The following is a 22572-nucleotide window of genomic DNA, read 5'->3' as shown; positions in this document are numbered from 1 at the left end:
GCTTTAGTAGGTAGGAATTAGTCATTTGCTAGCCTAGCTATAATTATTATTAGTGTGTCATTGTTGATTTCCATTTCTCTTTTGATTAATTTTTGTGACTGTATCCGAGAACAATTATTTTTTACTATTACACGAAGTGCGCCCCCTGTGAAGTAATTTAAAATTTAGAAAGGAAATTCAAAATTATAAAAACTAGTTACTTATACATTGGTGTTCTGTTTAACCCACAATCATCGGTTTGGTTGGGACGGTCGTACTCGACCAGGTTACGCATCTTTCAGAATGAGAGACCTACATACCATTATTGTGTTGTGCATGTTGACAACTGTACAGGCAGTCAAGCTGGTAAGTTTATAGTAATACTTTTTTTTCAGAACCGTGATTTATTAAATATGGCCATTAAAAAAAATTAGATTGGACATTTATAAAATATATATATATATATCTTACATTAACAATGCTAATTTCTAGTTTAATCGTAGCTGTGAGATTAATAAAATACGTATTATGTGTATTGATTTGATAATAATTCAAGTATGTATTAAGATTTTAATAAAGATACATTTTTACAGTTTTTTAACTGAACCGGAAATTTGGCTATTAGAAGATGTTCATTGCTAATTTTGAAAAAAAAAATGCATTTATAAAACAAAAAATACAATTGTATTGGTTAATTGTCAACACATTTAGTTCATATTTTAAAGATGTATTGTCCCCCTTAAAAAAAAGTTGTTAGTTTAATATAATAGTAGTAATAGACATATAATAGTTATCCACTTTGAAAAAGAAAATGTATTTACCTAAAAAACTGTAATTTAAAGCAAAACATTGTCAAATTGGCTGCCAGCCAATAGGTTTTTTAGTTGAACTTAACCATTTATTTTGTCATTTTCCCCATCGGAAGTAACTACAAACATCTTCAAAGTCTGATTTTATTAATCTTTATTTTTCATTTTATATAAGACAATACATCTTTATAGAACTGTGTTAACTCTGGTAATACTTCTAAATTAGATGTATAGCCTATACTTTGTATAAAGATTTATTGTCCATTTTTAAAATTAGCTAGCCTTGTATTTTGTAGGCTGATAAATAATTATATAATATCATAAAAAAAATGGAGAAAAACCAAAATTAGGAACTTGAAAACGTGTTACAGTTACATCATTCATACTGATATTGACAGGTCTACTTTCGTTTACATAAATGATGTCTGCGATATCTTTTAAAGAATGCACTTGTTTTAACCCAAAAGGGATTGCAATTAGCAACGACTTGCAGTATATGTTATTGAACAAAATGTTTTATGTTCTCTTATGTTGACTGTTACTGTACTAAAGCTTACATCAAATTTCCTTATAAATCAGATCTTTCTGTTTAATAATTGAATGAAATGGATTTTTTTTTGTTCTTTTATTAATTTACTTTAAATATTTCTAATTATGAGGCCTACATTAATTCAAATTTTTGTATTGTGAAAGTAGTGTAGTCACAGTACTATAATGTAGCCTCGAGGTATATTACTATTTACATATTTTTAGGGCAGATGTTAACTTGTGGGAAGGAGGCTTTCTTGCCGTCGCCAGTTAGGGCGTGTGGCGCAAAGTGTGTCCGGACGTTGGATTACTGATCGAGAGATCGAGGTTCGAATCCCACTTTGCGCTGAATACTAGCTGCATTATGGGAGTATGTTTGATCAAAAAATTGACTGGGGTAATATTATTCAGCGCTTAGAGGTTTCACAACATTAGGCGCTATATAAATCCAGGATATTATATTATTATTATCACATACCACCAATGAACTCAATTCATCCGCCCCTGGATCTTGCCAATGATGATGATGATACAAATTAGAAAGGCATATTTACAAATTAATTATTACGTCACTCAGTTTAAATACTTTCAATTTATACTGGTATACCACCGACCTAATATAAAGATTGGTGACGGGATAAAATATGTCGCGTTGGAAAATAGTCGCAATAAATTATTTTTCATGGAGCCACAGCTAAGTACGCTTCTATTTTTTAAAAAGTGTTAGGTTAGCTCTATCAACCATACTCAACACTGCCTACTAGAAATTATTTAGCTATAGCGGCACTATAGCGGTACAAAACAAAATAAATCAATGTTTTATAGCGATGAAAATAAATCGCCTATAACAAGATTATTTATCCAATATAAACAACAGCTTTAGAATCTGAAACACCATTTTGGGCTTACCCTTCCCGTTTGGTTATCGAGTATAGGTATGTTTTATTATCGTCCCCCAGCATAACTTGTAACTGAGGCAATTTAATCTGCGGACTCACAGCCGTCAGCATTCGCGCCTATCCAGATCAGCCACTAGAAAAACGAACCCCTGTGTTCTTTCAGCTCACGTTAATTGAGTGGGTATTTGTCCTTTTAAAATATCTCTCCAAACGGAGCACCGCACCGCAGTCGATTGCTTTGAAATCTGGTTAAAATTCATAAAGCGAAGTCGACCGTACTGTAGATGGCGCAACCTTTACACGCTTCTCTTTCTATCATATTGTATTTGTCGACGGATATAAAAATAGTGCAATGGCCGTTCACAAACTAATTTGTAAAAATATTTTAAAACTTACTGTGACAGTTCTTCCGTAATTCGGTTATAGTCGGTCGCTTGACCAGGCTAATGTTCAGACACGGTACATTTAAGACAAATTTAAAAGTCATCCTGTCCTCAGATACTCTTAATGTAGTTAACGATCGAGTAAAAATTGTTTTGTAAAGTCATCTTGTTTCTGGTCTTACTTTTTGTGATTAGGCCTAAATTGTAATGACATAAAAATGGATGGCATCACAATCAATTTCTGACATCTAAGTTTCACAAATACGTTTCATATCATCAAATGAGATAGGTACTTTGTTTTTCTTCCTCCTTTGAGCGAGTACACATTTGATAATTAAATTTCATTTCAAAATGGATTGTTCTTTAGGTGTCTAATACACAATACATATACAGCCATTTTTTTAAATTGAACCAGAAAATTGGCTACCGTATTTAAAGATGTTCATCTCCAATTTAAAAAAAACAGCATCTATCAAACAAACAAAATAAAATTATATTGGTTCATCGTAAAACATTTTAATAGATTAATTTATATAAATTTATTTTAGGCCTAAATCATGATAATTATAATATGGCATCATTATCAATTTCTAGTTTGACAAAAAAGTGTGATATGCCTAAATACGGTAGTGATATGACATCATCATGTCCATAGGCACATCACATTATTTGTCTTAAAGTTTGATAGTGTAGACAGAGCTTTAGTTTATAAATTTCATATCACCGTCACACAATATAGGCACTTCACGATTTTTCTTCCCCTTTGAGCGAATACACATTTGATAATTACATTTCCAAGTGGATCGTCATAATTATCGATATAATGGTACACCAGTTTGTCATGACTAAATATAATAGTTAAATTATAATGAAACAACTTGTTACATTTATCCTTTTTAATAGACTATTTAATATCTTGCATTGCATGACGAACTTTTACGATAATTATCTCAATTCGAAAGTTCATTGATATAACCACTGAATCAGTTCAGCTGTTAAGCTGGAAGGAAGTTTATAGTGACATAACACAGATGTATTAAAACAGCGGCTCACGTAACGTACATTAATACACAATTCAGAATGTTTAGCGGTTCATTTGATTATTACTTATATCAAAGAACTTATAACACAAGAATCTCCTGTTCTTCAATTTGCATTCAAAACACAGTATCGGAAGTACAGGGTTAAAAGGTCAAACTGGGCGACGCCATTTCACAGCATGGAGCAGCTCCCCCTCCAAACTAGGTAGTCAATTACTCTACCCCCTAGAGTATTAGCAGATCCCCTCAATTATTTTGACTTTCTAATTTGATGCGGGCGCCCTACTCCTCAGTCAATTACTCTATCCCCCCTAGAGCATTAGCAGATCCCCTCTATGATTTTGACTTTCTAATTTGATGCGGGCGCCCTACTCCATGGCTCACAATGGCACCACCCATAGCTCTATTCTATCCCACAATGCCTTTCGAAATTGTTACGCGCTTATATGTTTATATGTTCTAACATGACTTTATTTATTGGGTTGTTTTATAATATTAAAGACTGATTCCATTATTTTTAATATTATTAATATTACTGTCTATACGCCTGTAGGCCTATTGTTTTTTTTTTTTATTACTTGTGTTTTCTGAAAACGTCCATAAACATTAGGCTGGCTTTATAAAACTGTACAAGCTAAATACAAATTACTGTATAGATTATAATAACTTCAACATACCGAAAATGCATGCATCAATTTGGTAGTGAACCAGTATGATAATACGGTTTTAAATTAATGTTCAAACGGTCAATTTTTGCATGTGGAAATGATTGATTACGATTGAAACAGGTCCATCATTTCAATTCAATACAGCAGTCCATAGCATGCCACGGTATCCTAATCAATTTAGAGCGAGTTCATAATCATAATATAAAGAACACCATTGCATTTTAGAACGAGGTTAATAGCTTTATTTCCTCATGCCTAAAATGTTTCCGTTAATTAATATGTTAATTTTACAATATCAAATTGTGAGTAGCACATGAGTATTATAAATACAGCAATGTGTAATAGTGTAAAAATACAAAACGGCAAACCGATCTACCACTTTGCAATACACATGTACGTCCTTAAAACCTTCTTATAACATGAAACTGTCTGCATGACTATAATTTTTTTTTTCTTGCTTTACTTTGACTATTTTACCAATTTTATTATACTGTTGTCCATGACATGTTTTCTTAGCAATTTTTCAGAGAAACTAAGCCTGGTTTGTTCATGTTTCATAATAAATACTAGTTATAATTTTAAAAAGAACATACCAGACTGTTTCACCAGATCGGTATCTTGTTTAGCGACGACGAAAATTATGCAGTATAATCACACGACAAATACAATAATCTCATTTTCAGAAAGTTTATGTCGACGATTTTCTGCCAATCAGCAGCTCCACTGATTAATTAGTGTTAGTAAATCAATCACTGTCCTATCCGATTGGTGACAATCTCACTGACCAAGAGGATATTTTGTAAACCAGTTCACCGGGAACGAATGATTTTCGTTAAAGGCAAAGGGCAAATTGTGTACATTGGACCTACGGCTTATATTCCATATCTGAGAAGACTTGTTCCACCACCAGAACTAGGAGGTAGTCGGCCTCGAACTGATGTATGGTAAACGGCGTTTCTGTCTTAACCACTCGGCCATTTTACTCAATTAATATTATTAAGTATTTAGGTTAGAGTAGGTTAACTTTCTTTAAGAGTTAGGTTCTATAAATTGAGCTTGTTATCGTACGAATATCGACGGATATTCGATATTGAAACACTGTTTCAAGTTGATTTAAATTGAAAATATCTATCATTGTATATATTTATATTACATAGGTTAACCATAGAATAGCGAAAAGGACGGCAGAACCTATGATAGGTAAGACATTTTTAATTAATCATTGTAATGTTGTCGTCGGAAAATCAAAGGATTCAGATATCTTATTCCCTTGTCAAGCTGCAATTTTGGTAATGACAAAAATGACTAAATAAACTTTTCTAACCAAAGACGCATAAACTCACCAAGAAGGATGACGTCAGCGCTTGTGTCGAAAAAAATCGTTACGCTCTGTTAATTACCATCCCCTTCATTTACCGTCCCGATGCAAAAGCTCCCTAATATATTAAACGGGATTTACGGTATTGGATGTGCATTTTCTTAAAGTATAGCTATATAATAAGATGTTTCGCATACATATAATGACAGGATATCGGAGCAATGTATATTTGCTAACCCTGTCGAAATAAAAAATACACATTTAAATATTAGACAACAACATGGGAACATTAGATATTGAAACATTATTTATCGCATATTATTTATTTCACAGAATGTCCGGCTCAAACCTACAGTTATGGAAAGAATTGTTACTTTGTGGCAAACGCAAATCCGTTTGAGGGCATTGCCGCACGATGTAACGAGGAAATGTGCAATGCCAGACCTGTTGTCATATCGTCTCAAGAAGAAAACGACTTTCTGCAAGAAAGACTTATTGACGATGGTTACAAAACCAAGCTTATCTGGATAGGCTACCGTTACATTTCACAGGTTGATGGATATCGTTGGATTCCAACTGATGAGACATCACGGTTTGAAGGTATTGCACTAAACAAAGCATGTTCCTTTACATAATCATGAGATATTGAGTTGTTCCTTAGATTGTGGGTGATGTGACATATTTCTTATGTTTAGACAATAACACATTCCACAACTACTATTCATATACTTTATCATATATACATAGATATACATTAAACTACATTCACTCAATATATTTAGTTAATTAGTTATATAATTTTAAATTATTTTCAGCGTGGAAGGATGGAGAACCACAAAGAGGAAACCTATGTGCCGCAATGAAAGTTCGTTTAGGACAGTGGTTTGCAATACCATGTGAAAGACACATAAAGATACTGTGCGAATTTGGTTAGTATATTCTAAATACTGTAAAATTTAAAACTGTTTCTCGATCTACTTTTTGACAAAAGTGAATATATTTTATGTGACAAAAACAGTTTAAAAAAATAAATTAGTATTTTCAGGAGATCAGTCATTATTCGATAAAACATTTAAAAATGGCCCAGCTGGAATAAAATTACAAGATTATCTAATTCAATGATTCAATCAGGGGTGTTGTAGCCTATAAAAAAAGAAATATTTTCTCTGTCTTTCAAACAAGGTCTTAATCCTTTCTATATCATTAACATTTTAAAAAGGGACTTTATCAAAGCCGTTAGAATAATATCATTCATTCAAATTTCAAGTTAATAATACGTTGTTAAAATTAAATTCCATAAAATACACGATATAACAATGTATAAACAATATGCAACTCTATTAAATACCAGATCCTACGCTACCATTACCTGAAGAATGTACGGTTACAACTGAAGCTGTCCCTGAGGATGTTACTGAAAATAAAAATGTTATCGAGGTTGAACCAACAGAAGCTAAGGATGACACAGTAAACACGGAAACTACTGAAGATCCGGGAAAAGAAATAACCAAAACAGAAGCTGAGGTTGGTGAAGAACCAGAAATAACAACAGGTGGGTCAGATAAGGGAGATGTTGTTGCGATTGATCCTACTGACGAAGAGAAAGAAACAGAGGTAATAGATGAAACAGAGATTCCTACAACTACTGAAGAAGAAACAATAATTGTTGACACAGCAGACACAGAATCTACTGAAGAACCCGGAAAAGAAACTGAAGAAACAACTGAAACAGTAGTTGAGGTTGATGATGAAACAGAAGTAACAACAGGTGGGACTGATGAGGGAGATGTGGCTGTGATTGAGCCTACAGACGAAGATAAAGAAACAGAGGAAACAGATGAAACAGAGAGTCCTACAACTACTGAAGAAGAAACATTAATTGTTGAAACAGCAGACACAGAATCTACTGAAGAACCCGGAAAAGAAACTGAAGAAACTACTGAAACAGTACTTGAGGTTGATGATGAAACAGAAGTTACAACAGGTGGGACTGATGAGAGAGATGTTGTTGTGATTGAGCCCACTGACGAAGAATCTACTGAAGAGCCCGGAAAAGAAACTGAAGACACAACCAAAACAGAAGCTGACGTTGGTGAAGAACCAGAATTAACAACAGATGGGACAGATACTGGAGATGTTGTTGAACCTACTGATGAAGAGAAAGAAACAGAGGAAACAGATATAACAGAGACTCCTACAACTACTGAAGAAGAAACATTAATTGTTGACTCAGTAGACACAGAATCTACTGAAGAACCCGGAAAAGAAAGTGAAGAAACTACTGAAACAGTAGTTGAGGTTGATGATGAAACAGAAGTAACAACAGATGGGACTGATACGGGAGATGTAGATGTGATTGAGCCTACTGACGAAGAGAAAGAAAGAGAGAAAACAGATGAAACAGAGAGTCCTACAACTACTGAAGAAGAAACATTAACGGTTGACACAGCAGACACAGGATCTACTGAAGAACCCGGAAAAGAAACTGAAGAAACTACTGAGACAGAAGCTGAGGTTGATGATGAAACAGAAGTAACAACAGGTGGGACTGATAAGGGAGATGTTGTTGTGATTGAACCTACTGACGAAGAGAAAGAAACGGAGAAAACAGATGAAACAGAGATTCCTACAACTACTGAAGAAAAAACATTAATTGTTGACACAGCAGACACAGAGTTTACTGAAGAACCCGGAAAAGAAACTGAAGAAACAACTGAAACAGTAGTTGAGGTTGATGATGAAACCGAAGTAGAAACAGGTGGGACAGATAAGGGAGATGTTGTTGTGATTGAGCCCACTGCCGAAGAGAAAGAAACAGAGAGTCCTACAACAACTGAAGAAGAAACATTAATTGTTGACACAGAATCTACTGAAGAACCCGGAAAAGAAACTGAAGACACAACCGAAACAGAAGCTGAGGTTGATGATGAAACAGAAGTAACAACAGGTGGGACTGATAAGGGAGATATTGTTCTGATTGAGCCTACTGACGACGAGAAAGAAACAGAGAGTCCTACAACAACTGAAGAAGAAACATTAATTGTTGACACAGCAGACACAGAATCTACTGAAGAACCCGGAAAAGAAACTGAAGAAACTACCGAAACAGAAGCTGAGGTTGATGATGAAACAGAAGTAACAACTGGTGGGACTGATAAGGGAGATGTTGTTGTGATTGAGCCTACTGAAAAAGAGAAAGAAACAGAGGAAAGAGTTGAAACAGAGAGTCCTACAACTACTGAAGAAGAAACATTAATTGTTGACACAGCAGACACAGAATCTACTGAAGAACCCGGAAAAGAAACTGAAGACACAGCCGAAACAGAAGCTGACGTTGGTGATGAAACAGAAGTAACAACAGATGGGACTGATACGGGAGATGTTGTTGTGATTGAGCCTACTGACGAAGAAAAAGAAACAGAGGTAATAGATGAAACAGAGATTCCTACAACTACTGAAGAAGAAACATTAATTGTTGACACAGTAGACACAGAATCTACTGAAGAACCCGGAAAAGAAACTGAAGACACCGCCGAAACAGACGCTGACGTTGGTGATGAAACAGAAGTAACAACAGATGGGACTGATACGGGAGATGTTGTTGTGATTGAGCCTACTGACGAAGAGAAAGAAACAGAGGTAATAGATGAAACAGAGATTCCTACAACTACTGAAGAAGAAACATTAATTGTTGACACAGTAGACACAGAATCTACTGAAGAACCCGGAAAAGAAACTGAAGAAACTACTGAGAAAGAAGCTGAGGTTGATGATGAAACAGAAGTAACAACAGGTGGGACTGATAAGGGAGACGTTGTTGTGATTGAACCTACTGACGAAGAGAAAAAAACGGAGAAAACAGATGAAACAGAGGAAACAGATGAAAAAGAGAGTCCTACAACTACTAAAGAAAAAACATTAATTGTTGACACAGCAGACACAGAGTTTACTGAAGAACCCGGAAAAGAAACTGAAGAAACAACTGAAACAGTAGTTGAGGTTGATGATGAAACCGAAGTAGAAACAGGTGGGACAGATAAGGGAGATGTTGTTGTGATTGAGCCCACTGCCGAAGAGAAAGAAACAGAGAGTCCTACAACAACTGAAGAAGAAACATTAATTGTTGACACAGAATCTACTGAAGAACCCGGAAAAGAAACTGAAGACACAACCGAAACAGAAGCTGAGGTTGATGATGAAACAGAAGTAACAACAGGTGGGACTGATAAGGGAGATATTGTTCTGATTGAGCCTACTGACGACGAGAAAGAAACAGAGAGTCCTACAACAACTGAAGAAGAAACATTAATTGTTGACACAGCAGACACAGAATCTACTGAAGAACCCGGAAAAGAAACTGAAGAAACTACCGAAACAGAAGCTAAGGTTGATGATGAAACAGAAGTAACAACTGGTGGGACTGATAAGGGAGATGTTGTTGTGATTGAGCCTACTGAAAAAGAGAAAGAAACAGAGGAAAGAGTTGAAACAGAGAGTCCTACAACTACTGAAGAAGAAACATTAATTGTTGACACAGCAGACACAGAATCTACTGAAGAACCCGGAAAAGAAACTGAAGACACAGCCGAAACAGAAGCTGACGTTGGTGATGAAACAGAAGTAACAACAGATGGGACTGATACGGGAGATGTTGTTGTGATTGAGCCTACTGACGAAGAAAAAGAAACAGAGGTAATAGATGAAACAGAGATTCCTACAACTACTGAAGAAGAAACATTAATTGTTGACACAGTAGACACAGAATCTACTGAAGAACCCGGAAAAGAAACTGAAGACACCGCCGAAACAGAAGCTGACGTTGGTGATGAAACAGAAGTAACAACAGATGGGACTGATACGGGAGATGTTGTTGTGATTGAGCCTATTGACGAAGAGAAAGAAACAGAGGTAATAGATGAAACAGAGATTCCTACAACTACTGAAGAAGAAACATTAATTGTTGACACAGTAGACACAGAATCTACTGAAGAACCAGGAAAAGAAACTGAAGAAACTACCGAAACAGAAGCTGAGGTTGATGATGAAACAGAAGTAACAACAGGTGGGACTGATAAGGAAGATGTAGATGTGATTGAACCTATTGACGAAGAGAAAGAAACTGAGGAAACAGATGAAACAGAGACTCCTACAACAACAGAAGAAGAAACATTAATTGTTGACACAGCAGACACAGAATCTACCAAAGAACCCGAAAAAAAAACTGAAGACACAACCGAAACAGAAGCTGACGTTGGTGATGAAACTGAAGTAACAACAGATGGGACTGATACGGGAGATGTTGTGATTGAGCCTACTGAGGAAGAGAAAGAAACAGAGGAAACAGATGAAACAGAGACTCCTACAACAACTGAAGAAGAAACATTAATTGTTGACACAGCAGACACAGAATCTACCAAAGAATCCGGAAAAGAAACTGAAGACACAACCGAAACAGAAGCTGACGTTAGTGATGAAATAGAAGTAACAACAGGTGGGACAGATAAGGGAGATGTTGTTGTGATTGAACCTACTGACGAAGAGAAAGAAACAGAGGTAATAGATGAAACAGAGATTCCTACAACTACTGAAGAAAAAACATTAATTGTTGACACAGCAGACACAGAGTTTACTGAAGAACCCGGAAAAGAAACTGAAGAAACAACTGAAACAGTAGTTGAGGTTGATGATGAAACCGAAGTAGAAACAGGTGGGACAGATAAGGGAGATGTTGTTGTGATTGAACCCACTGCCGAAGAGAAAGAAACAGAGAGTCCTACAACAACTGAAGAAGAAACATTAATTGTTGACACAGAATCTACTGAAGAACCCGGAAAAGAAACTGAAGACACAACCGAAACAGAAGCTGAGGTTGATGATGAAACAGAAGTAACAACAGGTGGGACTGATAAGGGAGATATTGTTCTGATTGAGCCTACTGACGACGAGAAAGAAACAGAGAGTCCTACAACAACTGAAGAAGAAACATTAATTGTTGACACAGCAGACACAGAATCTACTGAAGAATCCGGAAAAGAAACTGAAGAAACTACCGAAACAGAAGCTGAGGTTGATGATGAAACAGAAGTAACAACTGGTGGGACTGATAAGGGAGATGTTGTTGTGATTGAGCCTACTGAAAAAGAGAAAGAAACAGAGGAAAGAGTTGAAACAGAGAGTCCTACAACTACTGAAGAAGAAACATTAATTGTTGACACAGCAGACACAGAATCTACTGAAGAACCCGGAAAAGAAACTGAAGACACAGCCGAAACAGAAGCTGACGTTGGTGATGAAACAGAAGTAACAACAGATGGGACTGATACGGGAGATGTTGTTGTGATTGAGCCTACTGACGAAGAAAAAGAAACAGAGGTAATAGATGAAACAGAGATTCCTACAACTACTGAAGAAGAAACATTAATTGTTGACACAGTAGACACAGAATCTACTGAAGAACCCGGAAAAGAAACTGAAGACACCGCCGAAACAGAAGCTGACGTTGGTGATGAAACAGAAGTAACAACAGATGGGACTGATACGGGAGATGTTGTTGTGATTGAGCCTATTGACGAAGAGAAAGAAACAGAGGTAATAGATGAAACAGAGATTCCTACAACTACTGAAGAAGAAACATTAATTGTTGACACAGCAGACACAGAATCTACTGAAGAACCAGGAAAAGAAACTGAAGAAACTACTGAAACAGAAGCTGAGGTTGGTGATGAAACAGAAGTAACAACAGGTGGGACTGATAAGGAAGATGTAGATGTGATTGAACCTATTGACGAAGAGAAAGAAACTGAGGAAACAGATGAAACAGAGACTCCTACAACAACAGAAGAAGAAACATTAATTGTTGACACAGCAGACACAGAATCTACCAAAGAACCCGAAAAAAAAACTGAAGACACAACCGAAACAGAAGCTGACGTTGGTGATGAAACTGAAGTAACAACAGATGGGACTGATACGGGAGATGTTGTGATTGAGCCTACTGACGAAGAGAAAGAAACAGAGGAAACAGAGGAAACAGAGACTCCTACAACAACTGAAGAAGAAACATTAATTGTTGACACAGCAGACACAGAAACATTAATTGTTGAAATAGCAGAAACAGAATTTACTGAAGAACCCGGAAAAGAAACTGAAGACACAACCGAAACAGAAGCTGACGTTGGTGATGAAACAGAAGTAACAACAGGTGGGACTGATAAGGGAGATATTGTTGTGATTGAGCCTACTGACGAAGAGAAAGAAACAGAGAGTCCTACAACAACTGAAGAAGAAACATTAATTGTTGACACAGCTGACACAGAATCTACCAAAGAACCCGGAAAAGAAACTGAAGACACAACCGAAACAGAAGCTGACGTTGGTGATGAAACTGAAGTAACAACAGATGGGACTGATACGGGAGATGTTGTTGTGATTGAGCCTACTGATGAAGAGAAAGAAACAGAGGAAACAGATGAAACAGAGACTCCTACAACAACTGAAGAAGAAATATTAATTGTTGACACAGCAGACACAGAATCTACTGAAGAACCCAGAAAAGAAACTGAAGACACAAGCGAAACAGAAACTGACGTTGGTGATGAAACTGAAGTAACAACAGGTGGGACTGATAAGGGAGATGTTGTTGTGATTGAGCCTACTGACGAAAAGAAAGAAACAGAGGAAACAGATGAAACAGAGACTCCTACAACAACTGAAGAAGAAACATTAATTGTTGACACAGCAGACAGAGAATCTACTGAAGAACCCGGAAAAGAAACTGAAGAAACTACTGAAACAGTAGTTGAGGTTGGTGATGAAACAGAAGTAACAACAGGTGGGACTGATAAGGAAGATGTAGATGTGATTGAACCTACTGACGAAGAGAAAGAAACAGAGGTAATAGATGAAACAGAGAGTCCAAAAAATACTGAAGAAGAAACATTAATTGTTGACACAGCAGACACAGAATCTACTGAAGAACCGGAAAAAGAAACTGAAGAAACTACTGAAACAAAAGCTGAGGTTGATGATGAAACCAAAGTAACAACAGGTGGGACTGATACGGGAGATGTTGTTGTGATTGAGCCTACTGACGAAGAGAAAGAAACAGTGAGTCCTACAACTACTGAAGAAGAAACATTAATTCCGGTTGAGACAGTAGACACGGAAACTACTGAAGATGCCGGAAAGGCAACTGAAGAAACTACTGAAACAGAAGCTAAGGTTGATGATGAAACTGAAGTAACAACAGGTGGGACTGATAAGGGAGATGTTGTTGTGATTGAGCCTACTGACGAAGATAAAGAAACAGAGGAAACAGACAGTCGTACAACTATTGAAGGAGAAACATTAGTTGTTGACACAGCAGACACAGAATCTACTGAAGAACCCGGAAAAGAAACTGAAGACACACCGGTTGAAACAGTAGACACAGAAACTATTGAAGATGCCGGAAAGGCAACTGAAGAAACTACTGAAACAGAAGCTGACGTTGATGATAAAACAGAAGTAACAACAGGTGGGACAGATAAGGGAGATGTTGTTGTGATTGAGCCCTCTGACGAAGAATCTACTGAAGAACCCGGAAAAAAAACTGAAGACACAACCGAAACAGAAGCTGACGTTGGTGATGAAACAGAAGTAACAACAGATGGAACTGATAAGGGAGATGTTGTTGCGATTGATCCTACTGACGAAGAGAAAGAAACAGAGGTAATAGATGAAACAGAGATTCCTACAACTACTGAAGAAGAAACATTAATTGTTGACACAGCAGACACAGAATCTACTGAAGAACCCGGAAAAGAAACTGAAGAAACTACTGAAACAGTAGTTGAGGTTGATGATGAAACAGAAGTAACAACAGGTGGGACAGATAAGGGAGATGTGATTGAGTCTACTGACGAAGAGAAAGAAACAGAGAAAACAGATGAAACAGAGAGTCCTACAACTACTGAAGAAGAAACATTAATTGTTGACACAGCAGACACAGAATCTACTGAAGAACCCGGAAAAGAAACTGAAGAAACTACTGAAACAGAAGCTGAGGTTGATGATGAAACAGAAGTAACAACAGGTGGGACTGATAAGGGAGATGTTGTTGTGATTGGGCCTACTGACGAAGAGAAAGAAACAGAGGAAACAGATGAAACAGAGAGTCCTACAACTACTGAAGAAGAAACATTAATTGTTGACTCAGTAGACACAGAATCTACTGAAGAACCAGGAAAAGAAACTGGAGAAACAACCGAAACAAAAGCTAAGGTTGGTGATGAAACAGAAACAGAAGTAACAGATGGGGCAGACACGGAAGAGGTTGTTGGGAATGAGCCTACGATAGAAACAGTTACGGTTTATACAGTAGACACAAAGACTACTGCAGGTACTCTAAAAGAAATTGAGGAAACAACAGAAACAAAAGCAGAAGTGACAACAGATGAGATTAAGACAAGTGATGATGTTGTGATTGAGCCTACTGATGAAGAGGAACCAACTGAAACAGAAAGTCCTGAGGCAGTGGAAGAAGAAACTTTCAAAACTACAGAAACCATTAATATTTTTTATGAAACAGACACAGATGAAACAACAGAAGTAATTGTTTCCAATGGCGTTGATGATTCTGAGAAAGACACAGAAACTACTGCTGAAGAAGAAACAGTTATGGATGACAACGTAGACACGGAGACTACTGATGACAAAACAACTGGAGATGAGATAGATGCAGAAGGAACCGTAACTAATGATATTGATGAAAAAACTGACACAGAGGTTACTGCTGATCAGACAACTACAGTTGAAAACCAGGTAGAAGAAATAACTGAAACTGAAGATGAGATTGACGGAACTGTAGATGATGATAAAGAAACTATTAATGGATGCAGTAAGTAAAAATAGAAACATAATGTATTCATATTTTTAAACTGAAAAATGTACACTATACACTAATATTGAGTAAATAATGTTCTTTATCTAGGTTAAGCAAATGTTATTAAATGTTATCTTGTCTTTAATTTTTAATTATAATAATTCTTTTACATGCAGGTTTGTGTAATGTAGGATGGCTGCAATATCAAGGAAGCTGCTATAAATTCACAAATAAACGCTTTACTGTTTTTGCTGCTATCAAATATTGTCGAGAACAAAATTCTTATCTAGCTGATATGTCTAGTAAAGATGAAAATGAATTTGTTAAAGAGAATCTGTTAAAGAAAAAGTGGTACAATAACCGTGCATGGATAGGTTATACACGCGAATATGGAATGGAATGGAGGTGGCAATCCGGTGAAGATGTTCAATTTGAAAGTAAGTAAATTTTAATTTAAAATAGAATTTTGGGTATTTGTCTTGGAATTATATGAAAATGTTTCACCAATAATGAATACGATAATGTTAACGAATAACATTTTGGAAACAAGCAGCTAACATATACAAATACACGCTCTATGTGTAATATGTTTATTGCTTTATGTCAACTATTCATATTCTGCACAGCAATTTGACCTCTCATAAAAGTCATTGCTTGTCAAAACATTGGTATAAGACACCTATGCAGAGTTGATGTTTACAGGTGAAATACATTTATCAGGCAGAGATTGTACAATGAGAAGTGTTCTAATATTGACATTCAGTTTCTGTCTTTAGGAGGGCCCTGACTCATCAAAACTATGTAATGTTATATCTGCTTCACTCACTTGCACTTTGCAATTTCTAGTTTTATCTATATTGTAGTATTTGTGTAGTAAATAATTTCTTCTTTTTATTTGAAAATAAAAAATAAAATGAAGCAACTTCCTTTTCCCTTACAGAATACATTCACACAATTATGGTTTTCTTTAGTTATGACGATGTTTTTGACAATCTTGTTTGGTTTTATAAATGAAATTTCGAAAGTCAAATACTTTTTATTAAATAATGAGTGTTAGTGGAATCAGCTTATTTCAACATGCAACTCGGATTTAAGGTTTTACAATACAATAATACATCAAAACAGATATCTCATAAACCTCATTCTAAAATTCATAATCGAATATGACGATTAGCAAGTGAATTCGTAATTTCTAATAATAAATGTTATCTAATTTGTAGTATATATCTAATTTCACAGATTGGAAGGATGGAGAACCATCCAATATAAATGTAGATGATTCAGTTGGAGATGATGGTAGAGCTTGTGCAGTAATTATATCGTCCACAGGAAAGTGGATGGCTGAATCGTGTAAAAAAGTGCATCGTGTTATATGCAAAACATCAACAAATGTTGTTTACGAAGAATCATCTTTCAAATCAGTTGTGGAATTTGAAAGTGAAGAAGTCACTGAAACAGAAGTTTCCGGGACAGATAAGGATGATACAGTAACAATAGATGAGACAAGGACGGGAGAGGCTGTTGTGACTGAGCCTACTGATGAACAGAAAGACACAGAGGAAACAGTTCAAACAGAGAGTCCTGAAGCAATTGAAAAAGAAACAGTGACAGATGAAACAGTAGAAAAAGAGACACCTGAAGATACAATAGAAGAAACAACTACAACAGAAGCTGAGGCTGAAGAAGAAACAGAAACAATGGATAACAAAGAGATGGAAGAGGATGTTGTGACTGAGCCTACTGATGATGAGAAAGACACAGAGGAAGCAGTTCAAACAGAAAGTCCTGAGGCAATTGAAAAAGAAACAGTGACGGATGAAACAGTAGAAAAGGAGACTACTGAAGATACAATAGAAGAAACAACTACAACAGAAGTTGATGATGAAGAAGAAACAGAAACAATGGATAACAAAGAGATGGAAGAGGATGTTGTGACTGAGCCTACTGATGATGAGAAAGACACAGAGGAAGCAGTTCAAACAGAAAGTCCTGAGGCAATTGAAAAAGAAACAGGGACGGATGAAATAGTAGAAAAAGACACACCTGAAGATACTGAAGAAGAAACAACTACAACAGAAGCTGAGGCTGAAAAAGAAACAGAAATAATGGATAAGAAAGAGATGGGAGAGGATGTTGTGACTGAGCCTACTGATGATGAGAAAAACACAGAGGAAGCAGTTCAAACAGAAAGTCCTGAGGCAATGGAAAAAGAAACAGTGACGGATGAAACAGTAGAAAAGGAGACTACTGAAGATACAATAGAAGAAACAACTACAACTGAAGCTGATGATGAAGAAGAAACAGAAACAATGGATAACAAAGAGATGGAAGAGGATGTTGTGACTGAGCCTACTGATGATGAGAAAAACACAGAGGAAGCAGTTCAAACAGAAAGTCCTGAGGCAATTGAAAAAGAAACAGTGACAGATGAAACAGTAGAAAAGGAGACTACTGAAGATACAATAGAAGAAACAACTACAACTGAAGTTGATGATGAAGAAGAAACAGAAACAATGGATAACAAAGAGATGGAAGAGGATGTTGTGACTGAGCCTACTGATGATGAGAAAGACACAGAGGAAGCAGTTCAAACAGAAAGTCCTGAGGCAATTGAAAAAGAAACAGTGACGGATGAAATAGTAGAAAAGGAGACTACTGAAGATACAATAGAAGAAACAACTACAACAGAAGCTGAGGCTGAAGAAGAAACAGAAACAATGGATAACAAAGAGATGGAAGAGAATGTTGTGACTGAGCCTACTGATGATGAGAAAGACACAGAGGAAGCAGTTCAAACAGAAAGTCCTGAGGCAATTGAAAAAGAAACAGTGACGGATGAAATAGTAGAAAAAGACACACCTGAAGATACTGAAGAAGAAACAACTACAACAGAAGCTGAGGCTGAAGAAGAAACAGAAATAATGGATAAGAAAGAGATGGGAGAGGATGTTGTGACTGAGCCTACTGATGATGAGAAAGACACAGATGAAGCAGTTCAAACAGACAGTCCTGGGGCAATTGAAAAAGAAACAGTGACGGATGGAACAGTAGAAAAAGAGACTACTGAAGATACTGGAGAGAAAATAGAAGATACAACTACAACAGAGCCTGAGGCTAAAGAGGAAACAGAAGTAACAATGGATGAGAAAGAGACAGGAGAGGATGTTGTGACTGAGCCTACTGATGATAAGAAAGACACAGAGGAAGCAGTTCAAACAGACAGTCCTGAGGCAATGGAAAAAGAAACAGTGACGGATGAAATAGTAGAAAAAGACACACCTGAAGATACTGAGGAAATAGAAGAAACAACTGAAGCTGAGGCTGAAGAAGAAACAGAAACAATGGATGAGAACGAGATGGGAGAGGATGTTGTGACTGAGTCTACTGATGACAAAAAAGACACAGAGGAAACAGTTACAACAGAAAGTCCTGAGGCAATTGAAAAAGAAACAGTGACGGATGAAATAGTAGAAAAGGAGACTACTGAAGATACAATAGAAGAAACAACTACAACAGAAGTTGATGATGAAGAAGAAACAGAAATAATGGATAAGAAAGAGATGGGAGAGGATGTTGTGACTGAGCCTACTGATGATGAGAAAGACACAGAGGAAGCAGTTCAAACAGAAAGTCCTGAGGCAATCGAAAAAGAAACAGTGACGGATGAAACAGTAGAAAAGGAGACTACTGAAGATACAATAGAAGAAACAACTACAACAGAAGTTGATGATGAAGAAGAAACAGAAACAATGGATAACAAAGAGATGGAAGAGGATGTTGTGACTGAGCCTACTGATGATGAGAAAGACACAGAGGAAACAGTTGGAACAGAGAGTCCTGGGGCAATTGAAAAAGAAACAGTGACGGATGAAACAGTAGATAAAGAGACTACTGGAAAAACAATAGAAGAAACAGAAGCTGAGGCTGAAGGTGAAACAGAAATGACAACAGCTGAGCTTACTGATGACAAAAAAGAAACAGAGGAAATGTTTGGAACAGAGAGTCCAGAGATTATTGAAGATATATCTGACAAAACTATGGAAACTGTTGATGTTGCTGGTGAAACAGACACAGACGAAACTAATGAAGAAATTGTTTCCAATGGTGTTGAAGAACCTGAAAAAGAAACAGAGACTACTACTACTACTACTGAGGAAGAGCCACAGGTAAAGATTGTGGTTGAAACAGGAGGTGATGATATTATAGAAGAAACACCGACACCTGATGAAGTTGACCAAAAGTCAGACGAAACTACTGAAGCTCTTCCTGAGGTCGTTGTAGACACAGAGATAGAAATTGAAACGGTTACAGATGATACAGAGTCAGGAGAAGGTGAGAACAAAGTTGGGACGGAAGCTCCTGATATGGTTGAACAAGTTGATAAAACTACAGAAATCGTTTTTGTTGATGAAACAGACACAGAAAAAACAACAAAAAATGGAGAAACACAGACACCTAATGAAGTTGACCAAGGAGTAGTCAAATCTCCCGTGACTACAGAAGACAATGGAGATACAAGTACCGATTTATTTCATGTTGAAAACAAAGCTGACATTTCGTCATCCAAATCAACTGAGAAACCTCAGGTAGTTACGGAAAGCTATTCAGAAACAAACTATGCAGGTGGGTTTTCATTCTGGTAATCATTTTATATTGAAAAATAATACCAATTCCAACATTATAGGTTTAATATTATTTAAACAATAATAATACATTAGCTTAATGTTAAATAAAATACTGATACAAACCTTTTTTTTATTTTAGAATTGTGTCCTGAGAACTGGGTCTATTTCAACAAAAAGTGTTACCAGTTTTCATTAAGAAGGTTGAGTTTTTCGTCAGCTAGTTCTTTCTGTTCAGAAAGAAACGCAGTGATGACAACAATTGATAATCTTGAAGAGAATGAGTTTTTAAGATCAAAGATTTCACAACGTCGAAAGTATAATGATGCTATGTGGATTGGGTTATCTGTTAATGGTGATGGAATATGGAGTAGTGGACAAGACGAATCTGGGTTTACAAGTATGTTGTTTGTTTAATAATATTTGAATATTAAACTGTGCATGCAAGTGGCATAAATAATTTCCATTTCGGCCTTAGGCCTATTACTTTCTTAAAAAAGACGCTTTATTACTGATTAGGTTCTAAAACCCACATTCTCAATATTCTTTTTCATATTTCACACCTATATAGGCCGTACATGGATATTATTATCTGTACTCTGAATTCACTATCTATGTTTCAGATTGGGAATTAGGAAAGCCAGGTACGTCCAATTGTGCTGTTCTGACATCAACCACTGGAAAATGGGAGGATCGTGTCTGCTCCGAGTTATTTATAGCAGCTTGCGAAAAATCAACAGAGACAGAGTTATTTACGTACTCCTTCACAACTGTTGCCAAGGAATTAGGTACATTTTTAAATTATAATTTTAGTATAATTAAAGCAACTTTTAGGTTTCAAATGTTTATTTTCCAGTTGTACTTAATTACCAACTTAAGTGAAGAACAGAATGTCTTCAATGCACAAACCTAACTTTACAACAAGTTATAAACATTATTATTTCAGTGACACCTGTTCAAGAAACACATTCCATTGACGTAGATAGAATAGAAGTTACAACAGAAATTAACCCTATTGAAGAGCCAACCACAGCATGTTCTACCAAACAAATAAAGAAGAACCTGTGTATTACAATAGACTCTGGACATACATGCACTGGTGTTATCGAGACAACTGAATGTACCGGATGCTGCCCTTCATACACTAAAGTGATATCTATTGAACAGCGTCTCCAAAGAATAAGTGTAACTGGGGTGTGTAAACCATCAGAGACCAGTATGTCACTGAAACATTTTAGATGCAGTGACAACAGCACAGTTCAACTTGAGCTACAACAGACCGAAAAGTGCTCGTGTTCACAAGATTTACTATTCATCTAGACTACTTGACTGAACCAGTAAACTAACAATTAATATGATACTGTAACTGAAGAAATAAGCCTAAGACCACTAAAAACGGTTTGTATTTTTTAAACATAAAATACATATTAATACAAAAGTAATTTATACATAATGAATTGTGATTCCAGTGCAATTAAGAATTCAATCATTGTACATGAAGGATATGTATAATATAGTGGAAACGCTCTCTGTATCTATATAAGTTTACATAAGGGAATTATGTATAACAGTGCAACAAATATAATTATATAAAATAAACTATATGAATTGTAAAAACCAAAAAAAAAAACATGACGAAGAAAAAATAAAACGTTAAAAAAAACAGTTTGATATCCTATATTATATTGCAAATGTAGTCCTACTGTAGAAAACATGTTACATTGTCTTTTCTAAACATTCCTATCCATAAAACTTTTCTCAGTTTGTGTTACAGAATGAATCATAGTGGCAAGTATATCGGTTGATTAACATACTTTTTCATGGGAAGGCTACTTTTTCAATTTTTCATATGTTTATTTCAGTGCAATTCCTCGCAGTTGTTCAATTATTGCTCCAAGGTGCTTCGGAAAATAAGGATAGCTTAGGCATGTATTTTATATCAACAAGCAATGTGCACTGCACATTCATCATATTTCATAATACATTTTACCATGAAGGAGGTACAGTAATTTTATATATATATATATATATATATATATATATAAATCCAAAGGCAAATTACTGAAAAAAATGACAATGCTGTGGGTATCAGTGGCTGGATCTCAATGGAGATACAAAAATAAAAAGCGAAAAGTTAAATCAAAACGATAAAGTAAACAGCCAGAAAAGTTAGCAGAGCTTTCGGGCAACACTAGCCCTTCATCAGTGCAAGTGAAAGAATTTGGATAACGTCATAGTATAAAGCTGGCAAGTGCTGCCTGGGTGGACAGGAATAAAAGAAAAAGAAGGTAGCTTGGTAGAGATATAAACAATTTTGGAATGAGACTAAAAAACAGCTTAAATGGTGGTTATAAATAACCACCACCACCATATAAATATATATATATATAAATCATACTGTAAATTATAGAAACAGTGCTCATATTCGGAACATGATCTCATAATCGCGTCGAGCATAGCTCAT

General features: G+C 36.0%; 1 protein-coding gene across 1 annotated transcript; it reads left to right on the top strand.

Moving 5' to 3' along the window:
• The first annotated feature begins 233 nt into the window (after positions 1 to 233).
• On the top strand, positions 234 to 21768 carry LOC140052500 (uncharacterized). The gene is made up of 10 exons (XM_072098107.1): positions 234 to 345; positions 5464 to 5506; positions 5958 to 6224; positions 6440 to 6553; positions 6976 to 15501; positions 15663 to 15923; positions 16726 to 20109; positions 20251 to 20508; positions 20732 to 20896; positions 21055 to 21768. The coding sequence occupies exons 1-10, from the start codon at positions 283 to 285 to the stop codon at positions 21426 to 21428; spliced, it is 13455 nt and encodes a 4484-aa protein (XP_071954208.1). The 5' UTR covers positions 234 to 282; the 3' UTR covers positions 21429 to 21768.
• Positions 21769 to 22572: the final 804 nt, after the last annotated feature.

The sequence above is a fragment of the Antedon mediterranea genome, chromosome 6 (assembly GCF_964355755.1).
Source record: "Antedon mediterranea chromosome 6, ecAntMedi1.1, whole genome shotgun sequence".
NCBI lineage: Eukaryota > Metazoa > Echinodermata > Crinoidea > Comatulida > Antedonidae > Antedon > Antedon mediterranea.
Note: the sequence above shows the minus strand (reverse complement) of the source record. Positions and strands in the feature narration are given on the sequence as shown.